At 51.9% G+C, this 10231-nt stretch overlaps 1 protein-coding gene across 1 annotated transcript in view; it reads right to left on the minus strand.

The window, feature by feature from the left end:
- LOC123770419 (uncharacterized) overlaps positions 1–10231 on the minus strand; it is a 44402-nt gene that overhangs the window by 5281 nt on the left and 28890 nt on the right. Inside the window, exon 2 of the mRNA XM_069339801.1 lies at positions 2928–3031. Within this exon, the coding sequence (XP_069195902.1) occupies positions 2928–3028 (101 nt within the window). The 5' untranslated portion in view covers positions 3029–3031. The remainder of the gene's footprint in view (positions 1–2927; positions 3032–10231) is intronic.

The following is a 10231-nucleotide window of genomic DNA, read 5'->3' on the forward strand; positions in this document are numbered from 1 at the left end:
CTACAAAAGTACAACCCGTCCTCTTGAAATTATAGTATTTATAGTAACTGGTTGAAAACACTAAAACAAAGCGGTGGACTACCACAATAATTGTTTCTATAATTTTTAATTTATAAGACTTTATTTTAATATTTATTTTAATTTATAAAGCTATAAAAAGTAAAAGGCAAACTTAAACATATACATGGGGAATGCATTAGGTCTGTGCACTGCCCAGACAGGTTTGGTTAGGCTCTATATTTATGTTCCGGTTAGAAAAAAAATCCATTTGATCAAATTTAAATAACAAAACGTCAACATTTTGATGGTCCACCACTACATATTAGTACTTTCGACCAAATAATTACTATAGGTACTATCAATTTAGGCGGATGGGTTGAACGAGGACTGATATTATGAAAGGTTCAGTGCTGAAGAGTGACTAGGCTAAGTTGAAATTGAGTGCAGTTATTATGGTATTATCAGCTTCATCCTGATGCATCGTGAATGCTTTTACTGTGATGTGTGAGGTGGCCGTGATGGCTTAGTGAGGAGAAGGTTCATGATATATTTATATCAAGAGAGAGAGAGAGAGAGAGAGAGAGAGAGAGAGAGAGAGAGAGAGAGAGAGAGAGATTAGTAAATTTCTATTTCGCTCTGTAGCCGAGCCTCTTATTTTGTTGTATATTGGTTAGATTGTTCCAGTATTAATTTGGTGCATTTATTTTGGTGACAGTATTAACAAATCATGGCCTTACGGTAAATGTTATTGCACACAAATAATTACTTCATTGCAAAACGAGGGAATCCTAGTGAGGGTGAAGATTTTCAGTATATCACCATGTGTCACTGTAAGTTGTACAACTGGTCATCCAAAAATGATAGTGCCTATGGCTGCTGTGGTCGGAATGTACAATGTTATGAGTTGTTACAACCACAAGTATTTTGTTTTGTATTACTCGTTTTTTAATAGGCTCTGATAAAAACGGCAACACTTAAACCTAATTTTTTCAAAGCCTAGTATAATATTATGTATTTGTTAGGCCTAAGATTGCTTATTTAGGCCTATGATTGTTTATTTAGGCCTAGGTATATTAGCTTTATTCTAAGGCTGTTTCAGGTTTGACCTTTAAAATACCAAATGTACGTTAAATTTACTTTTTCTTGGTACAACCATCCACATTGTGCAGATCCCATCTATAGAGGAGACTTGTACTGTAATGTCTGCAGACCATACCACCATAACTGCATAATTTCAGAGGTTATTGGTCCCATCTGAGGAGTGAAATATGGCGAGGCTGACGCTGGCTGCTGCCTTTTGGAGCACACCCATTTATACACTCTGCAAGCCTAGCATTATATGTATTTTAAATGCCATTTATCATCATAATATTACTTACTGCGGGTACTCGTCGACAGCGTGGGTGTGGGCGAGGAGCGGGTACTTACCGACAGTCGACAGCGTGGGTGTGGGCGGGGAGCGGGTACTCACCGACAGTCGACAGCGTGGGTGTGGGCGAGGAGCGGGTACTCACCGACAGTCGACAGCGTGGGTGTGGGCGAGGAGCGGGTACTTACCGACAGTCGACAGCGTGGGTGTGGGCGAGGAGCGGGTACTTACCGACAGTCGACAGCGTGGGTGTGGGCGAGGAGCGGGTACTTACCGACAGTCGACAGCGTGGGTGTGGGCGAGGAGCGGGTACTTACCGACAGTCGACAGCGTGGGTGTGGGCGAGGAGTGGGTACTTACCGACAGTCGACAGCGTGGGTGTGGGCGAGGAGCGGATACTCACCGACAGTCGACAGCGTGGGTGTGGGCGTGGAGCGGGTACTCACCGACAGTCGACAGCGTGGGTGAGGAGCGGGTACTTACCGACAGTCGACAGCGTGGGTGTGGGCGAGGAGCGGGTACTCACCGACAGTCGACAGCGTGGGTGTGGGCGTGGAGCGGGTACTTACCGACAGTCGACAGCGTGGGTGTGGGCGAGGAGCAGGTACTTACCGACAGTCGACAGCGTGGGTGTGGGCGAGGAGCGGGTACTTACCGACAGTCGACAGCGTGGGTGTGGGCGAGGAGCGGGTACTCACCGACAGTCGACAGCGTGGGTGTGGGCGTGGAGCGGGTACTCACCGACAGTCGACAGCGTGGGTGTGGGCGTGGAGCGGGTACTTACCGACAGTCGACAGCGTGGGTGTGGGCAGGGAGCGGGTACTTACCGACAGTCGACAGCGTGGGTGTGGGCGAGGAGCGGGTATTCACCGACAGTCGACAGCGTGGGTGTGGGCGAGGAGCGGGTACTTACCGACAGTCGACAGCGTGGGTGTGGGCGAGGAGCGGGTACTTACCGACAGTCGACAGCGTGGGTGTGGGCGAGGAGCGGGTACTTACCGACAGTCGACAGCGTGGGTGTGGGCGAGGAGCGGGTACTTACCGACAGTCGACAGCGTGGGTGTGGGCGAGGAGCGGGTACTTACCGACAGTCGACAGCGTGGGTGTGGGCGAGGAGCGGGTACTCACCGACAGTCGACAGCGTGGGTGTGGGCGTGGAGCGGGTACTCACCGACAGTCGACAGCGTGGGTGTGGGCGTGGAGCGGGTTCTTACCGACAGTCGACAGCGTGGGTGTGGGCGAGGAGCGGGTACTCACCGACAGTCGACAGCGTGGGTGTGGGCGTGGAGCGGGTACTCACCGACAGTCGACAGCGTGGGTGTGGGCGAGGAGCGGGTACTCACCGACAGTCGACAGCGTGGGTGTGGGCGAGGAGCGGGTACTCACCGACAGTCGATAGCGTGGGTGTGGGCGAGGAGCGGGTACTCACCGACAGTCGACAGCGTGGATGTGGGCGAGGAGCGGGTACTTACCGACAGTCGACAGCGTGGGTGTGGGTGAGGAGCGGGTACTTACCGACAGTCGACAGCGTGGGTGTGGGCGAGGAGCGGGTACTTACCGACAGTCGACAGCGTGGGTGTGGGCTACAAGACAAGCCAGGGTAGCGACGAGCAGCAGCAGTACTGGCGCTCTCAGACCCGCTCGAGCGGCACCCATCATTGTCTGAGGGAGAGTGAGGGAGGGGCTGAGTTGGGGTGGTGCCTCTGAGGGGTGGTGCTGGGGTCGGGTCTCTGAGGGGCTGAGCTGGGGTGGGGCATCTGAGTGGGGTGCTGGGGTGGTGCCTCTGAGGGGTGGTGCTGGGGTGGGGCCTCTGAGGGGTGGTGCTGGGGTGGTGCCTCTGAGGGGTGGTGTTGGGGTGGGGCCTCTGAGGGGTGGTGCTGGGGTGGGGCCTCTGAGGGGTGGTGCTGGGGTGGGGCATCTGAGTGGGGTGCTGGGGTGGGGCATCTGAGTGGGGTGTTGGGGTGGGGCATCTGAGGAGTGGTGCTGTGGTCGGGTCTCTGAGGGGCTGAGTTGGGGTGGTGCCTCTGAGGGGTGGTGCTGGGGTGGTGCCTCTGAACACCGCATGAGACTGTGGCACATGATGGAGAAATTACATCAAGTAATAGACCGTAAATGTTACACAGAATTACAAGTTGTGTCCAACTGGAGTCAAAAATAGCGATCAAGTGGGGTCGAGGTCCAGGACCCAACCGGAGCCCCAGAGCTGAGAGCTGCGGTGCTGAGGTATACCACCAGACAGGTTCCCATGGCTGAGAACAATAAAATATGATATTAGACTTGAGTAACTAATCTCATCGCTGAGGAGAAAAACAGGTGAGCAATGATCATGATGTAGAAAATACTAAGGAAATCCCTAAGATAGACCAGGATAGACATGATCATGATGTAGAAAATACTAAGAAAATCCCTAAGATAGACCAGGATAGACATGATCATGATGTAGAAAATACTAAGGAAATCCCTAAGATGGGCCAGGGTAGACAATTTACCAAGGGAAGAACACGACTGACAAGACAAGGACGTCAACTTGGCGCCCACATGATCCACAAGGATAATGTACAACATTTACTTCGCATCAGTTAAGTGGAGCGAACAAGGGAATTAAATAACGGAATCAGACTCCACACACGGATAGAACATTAGTTACGACATAAGCCGGTTGAGGAACGTGTATTACAATGTATATTAGAGGTAAGATGCAGGAACCAGGAGCTGAAGTTCAACCCCTCAAACAAACAGATATTCGAGGGAGGGAGGGAATTATCATGGGAAAGCGCCAAGCCATTACGACTATATAGCACTGGGAAGCGATCAGGATAAGGATTTGTGATGGGACAGGGGAAAGGAATGGTGCCCAAGCACTTGGACAGTCGGGGATTGAACGCCGACCTGCATGAATCCCAGACCGTGGGTGCAAGGCACTAACTCCTTTACCTTATCAGTGAACATGAACCTTGAGGCCTTTGGGGAAGGAGGCTGAGAGATCGTGTGGTTGGAGGCCGTGTACAGGGCTGGTATGTGGTGGGGAGAGGTGGTGGGGAGAGGGGGTGGGGAGAGGTGGTGGGGAGAGGTGGTGAGGAGAGGGGGGTGGGGAGAGGGGGTGGGGAGAGGTGTTGGGGAGAGGTGGTGGGGAGAGGTGTTGGGGAGAGGTGGTGGGGAGAGGTGTTGGGGAGAGGTGGTGGGGAGAGGTGGTGGGGAGAGGGGGTGGGGATAGGGGGTGGGGAGAGGTGTTGGGGAGAGGTGGGGGGGAGAGGTGTTGGGGAGAGGGGGTGGGGAGAGGGGGGGGGGAGAGGGGGTGGGGAGAGGTGTTGGGGGATAGGGGGTGGGTAGAGGGGGTGGGGAGAGGGGAGGGTGAAGGGGGGGGGATGCTGGGGTGCGTGCTAAGGGACGGGTGAGAGGACGGGTCAGTCAGCAGTGGTGAGGCCTGGGAGATGGTGGGTTTGAAGGTGTCAAACCAACTGGAAACAAATGACTCAAGTCTTGGCGTGCTGGGGCTCCCTCAACTGGCCTCGCTCAACGGGGCTCCCTCAACCGACTTCCCTCAACGGGGCTCCCTCAACCGACCTCCCTCAACGGGGCCCCCTCAACGGGGCTCGCTCAACGGGGCTCGCTCAACGGGGCTCGCTCAACGGGGCTCGCTCAACGGGGCTCGCTCAACGGGGCTCGCTCAACGGGGCTCCCTCAACGGGGCTCCCTCAACGGGGCTCCCTCAACGGGGCTCCCTCAACGGGGCTCCCTCAACGGGGCTCCCTCAACGGGGCTCCCTCAACGGGGCTCCCTCAACGGGGCTCCCTCAACGGGGCTCGCTCAACGGGGCTCGCTCAACGGGGCTCGCTCAACGGGGCTCGCTCAACGGGGCTCGCTCAACGGGGCTCGCTCAACGGGGCTCGCTCAACGGGGCTCCCTCAACGGGGCTCCCTCAACGGGGCTCCCTCAACGGGGCTCCCTCAACGGGGCTCCCTCAACGGGGCTCCCTCAACGGGGCTCCCTCAACGGGGCTCCCTCAACGGGGCTCCCTCAACGGGGCTCCCTCAACGGGGCTCCCTCAAGGGTTCTGGTACACATTGGCTCCAGCTTCACTGTACCTAATATTATTATAGTCTAACATTAAGATTTTTTTGTTAAAAAGTAGTATTAAAACATTAGCTTGAAGGGTCAGATATTAAAGTGATGTGGGATAACTGCTGTTAGTATGCTGTATTCAGTTAGAAACGTCAGTGGGAGAGAGAGAGAGAGAGAGAGACAGAGAGATTTTATGATGGACGTGAGCTCCCGTAGTCTCTGACACGTAGGGTCGAATATTCGATACTTCTCCCCCACAGGAACATTGGTGGTAGTATATACCGCCTCCCTCCCACACCAGCGGCGGGCGGCTCAAGCCAAAGAACTCTGCGGAGACCTGTACCCACGTTTCACAACCCCGGCCCCCACACGACTGATCTGTGTTCATTCTATCACAACAGTAATGGATTATATCATAAAATAATACTGAAATAACCCAAAATAAAATAATACAAAATATATTAATTATAAAATTAACGTCCTGGCTGAAGGATAAGACGCCAAGTAGCTGCCGCAAGTAACTACCAAACAGATGTTCCATGCGCACGAACGAAGCAGTTTTGAAGCTTGAGTCACACAAAGCGCGCGCACACAATTATGGACCTTGGTATGGTGACACGATGACAACCAAGTGACTGAAACATCTTGTAAGTGAATGGTGTGATGACGCACAATACTACGCACTGTATCCCATCACACCTGTAGCACCTGCTACAGGTAACCACACCACAAATGCACGTCCAGATGTCACGGCGTAACTGCCAAGCGACGAGCCCACATAATAATAATAGGGAATCAGCTGCAGCCATGAGGATGATTCGAACCTGCATTCTTGTACGCGGGTAGTGAGTAAAATCTTGATATGGTATGAGCTTGATGTCTCTGGGACACCTTGTGGATTCAGCTAAATACCAGATTATATTACGCGTGTCGTGGTTTAAGGCGTGGGCTTGGGAGCAGTCAGCATGCAGGTTCGAATCCTTCTCATGGCTCCAACTGATTGTCTCATTGATACATCACTTTAATGGGATTTCTTAGTGCGAATAACAATAATAATAATAGTAATAATAATTCTGGGCAAAATAATATAAGCCAACAATATACGACACCGTTGCCATGAAGCAGCAGCAGCATCATAACCCCAGTACCAACAGCCACACTAACCACCCGGCCTGGTTGTTAACTATCCATACCAACACACACAAACAACCACGCCCTCGGTAATCTAGGAATAAAGAGGTACAACACTAAGAATAATGAACAATAATTGGAGCAGAACGTGAACTGAACCAGCGTCCTGGGTACTCCCAGACGAGGGCTCACACGCCTGGACCACTATATGCAAAGATTATATAACCTGTGGGTCTGAGGGGACCCCCAGGACGCTGGGTCGATCCCGTCCTCCGCCAACGATTTTCTCATATATCATAATAGTAGATTTTCTGGCGATTGTGACTAAGACTATGTCAGTAGTTCTGAAAATGATCAGCTGTTTTGTATCATCCTGGGCCGGAATAGTAACAACGAAGCGTCTTCAGCACTGAAGACGAGAGTTGGGTTGGTGGTTGTGCTCTAGTAATGGCATTATTGCCGTTGGTGGAGGTACGAGGTTAGCGTAGGCTGGGTACGAGGGGGGTACGGGCTGAGCGAGGTGAGGGAGCCCGCGCACCACCTCTCCTCGACCCCCTTTGTGTGGCCACATTCTCCGCTGCCGCCCGTGTGCACAAGGCAGCGGGAGGCCAGGCTGCCTTCATGGCCTCAAGTACCTCAACAGATTTAAACATGCAGTTACCTTTAGGAATATCGGTGATATTCGTAAAGAAGCGTAGCTTTAGTTTCTTAAAATGAGAATGTGTGTGTGTGTGTGAGAGAGAGAGAGAGAGAGAGAGAGAGAGAGAGAGAGAGAGAGAGAGAGAGAGAGAGAGAGAGAGAGAGAGAGAGAGAGAGAGGGGGGGGGGGGGGGGACGGATCACGTACGTCGAACTATCGTCCAGTTTCCTCAATGTCTATTGTGGGTAGACTGCTTTAATCAATGCTCACAAAAGACTTTTGTTTACATCCTGAACAATCTGAAGGATCCACAACATGGACTTACTAAGTAACGTGTGTCTTTAACAAGTTTGCTTTATTTTCCATCATTTTCTTACCATTTGATAGTGGAAACAATTGTGTCATCTCGATTTAAACAATGTGTACATGCACATGGTATTATGGAAGTTATTCTAAGTTGGGTTATGACATAATTATTTAAAAAAACAACAACAGAGGGTTAGCATAAATGGGGTTAATTCAACGGGGAACCATTTTAAATGGAGTGCCCCACAACTCGGCACTGGGACTCTTGTTGTTTATCATAAAAAATCAACAATTTTAACAGGTTCGAGCAGCAATATTTGTAAATTTGCAGAAAGTACAAAGGATAGAGCTGGAAATAAATTGAAAACAGTAAAAATTGCTATAAAACTATGTTGGATCTGCCGTGCTTTTGAACCGTGTAATACGTGTTACCAGCTGAGTGTCAGCTGGAAAATATTGACATTGCAAAATGTGAATACGAAAAATATGAGACACAGCAGTTGGGACCTTAATCCAAAAACTTTGTTCGTAATAAGGCAAATTGAATACTATCCAAAAATGACAACATTGGCCAGCTGGAAGAAGGCCGCTAAAAATGACAACATTGGCCAGCTGTAAGAGGGCCGCCAAAAATGACAACATTGGCCAGCTGTAAGAGGGCCGCCAAAAGTGACAACATTGGCCAGCTGTAAGAAGGCCGCCAAAAGTGACAACATTGGCCAGCTGTAAGAGGGCCGCCAAAAGTGACAACATTGGCCAGCTGTAAGAGGGCCGCCAAAAATGACAACATTGGCCAGCTGGAAGAGGGCCGCCAAAAGTGACAACATTGGCCAGCTGTAAGAGGGCCGACAAAAGTGACAACATTGGCCAGCTGTAAGAGGGCCGCCAAAAATGACAACATTGGCCAGCTGGAAGAGGGCCGCCAAAAGTGACAACATTGGCCAGCTGTAAGAGGGCCGCCAAAAATGACAACATTGGCCAGCTGTAAGAGGGCCGCCAAAAATGACAACATTGGCCAGCTGGAAGAGGGCCGCCAAAAGTGACAACATTGGCCAGCTGTAAGAGGGCCGCCAAAAATGACAACATTGGCCAGCTGTAAGAGGGCCGCCAAAAATGACAACATTGGCCAGCTGGAAGAGGGCCGCCAAAAATGACAACATTGGCCAGCTGTAAGAGGGCCGCTAAAATGACAACATTGGCCAGCTGTAAGAGGGCCGCCAAAATTTGAATATAGAACCGTCCGAGAGTTTGGTACGATAATCTTTTTCGTATTTATAGGTTGAGGGGTAAGGTGGAGGAGGGGGGAGGGGAGGGGGCCGTGAGGCAGAGAGATTACTGGAAGGTAGGGAGGAGTCGGGTGGGGGAGGGGGTGGGAATAGGGTTTGGGTGAGGGATGGAGGAAGGACTTGGGTAAGAGGGAGGGATAGAGGGTTTGGGTAAGGAGGGGGGGGGGGGTGTTGGGAACGAGGAATGGAGGGAGGGATAGAAGATCTGGGTAAGATGGAGTGAGGAGATGGGTAAGGAGGCTCGGTGATTGGTGGCCAAAGAGAGAGACGGGGAGTGGGGGGGGGAGAGGTGTAGGGGGGGAGACGTTGTCAGTATATTCATATTAATATTCCCTGTAGAAGTGGGTGTCTGTGTGGCTGTACCGCCCTGTGGCCTGGTGTAGACATACCACTGGCAGTCCTGTGGAGTGACCGGGGGTGGGGGAGGTGGTGGGGGATAGGTGGGGGAAAACGGGAAGGGGGATATGGTGGGAGAAAGGTAAGGAGAAGGGGTCAGGTGATGGATGGTGATGTAGGGAAAAAGGAGGGAAGTGGTGGGAAGAAGGGTGGGGAAAAGGTAGGGAGAAGGGGAAGGTGTTAGTGAGGGTGAGGTAGGGCCAGTAGCTGGAGGAAGGGGCAGAGGGGTGGAGATAGGGAAAGGGGGGATGGGTTAGTGGGGGAAATTTAGATAGGGACACGGGTAAGAGGGGGGGGGAGGATTGTGGGGAGGGTGAGGTTGGGACAAGGGGGACGGGATCTGAGGTGGGGGGGATATCGCCCCCCCCCGGATTAATCACTTAATGGGAAAGAAGGGACACTCGGGTTTCTGTTTGTTGCCAGACCTCAGCCCTCTCCCTCCCAACTCTCCCCCTTCTCTTGCCTCGTGTGTCTACCCTACACGTGCCTTCCCTACCCCTCTCCCTCACTCTCTCCCTCACCCTCACCCTCTCCCTCTCCCTCACTCTCTCCCTCACCCTCTCCCTCACCCTGACCCACCTCCTCAGCCTTGTGCTAGCCCATCTCCACCTTTGTCCCGCTACTTCAACCAAAGGTCACCATTGAGTCCTTGCTGCTTGAGCCGTGTCGTGCTTAGAGTTACCACTTGGTCTACAGTAGGTGATGCCCACACACCTCGCGCGCGCACACGCACACACACACACACACACACACACACACACACACACACACACACACACACGCACGCACACACACACACACACACACACACACACACACACACACACACACACATGGGTGGTACCCAAACAAGGGGACACAGGTGAAAACTCTGTACCCATTGAAAAAGTTCCCATTGACTGAAAAAGTAGAAATAGAATAACTGTTCAAATTAAGGAAAAGTGGAATGAAAGAACACACTAGGAAGCTGAAAACACAGATGAGTCACAGATGACAGAAATAACTTTTCAGTTGAAGAGTCATAAATAAGTTGACCGGACTA

The sequence above is a fragment of the Procambarus clarkii genome, chromosome 42 (genome assembly GCF_040958095.1).
Source record: "Procambarus clarkii isolate CNS0578487 chromosome 42, FALCON_Pclarkii_2.0, whole genome shotgun sequence".
In the NCBI taxonomy this organism is placed as follows: domain Eukaryota; kingdom Metazoa; phylum Arthropoda; class Malacostraca; order Decapoda; family Cambaridae; genus Procambarus; species Procambarus clarkii.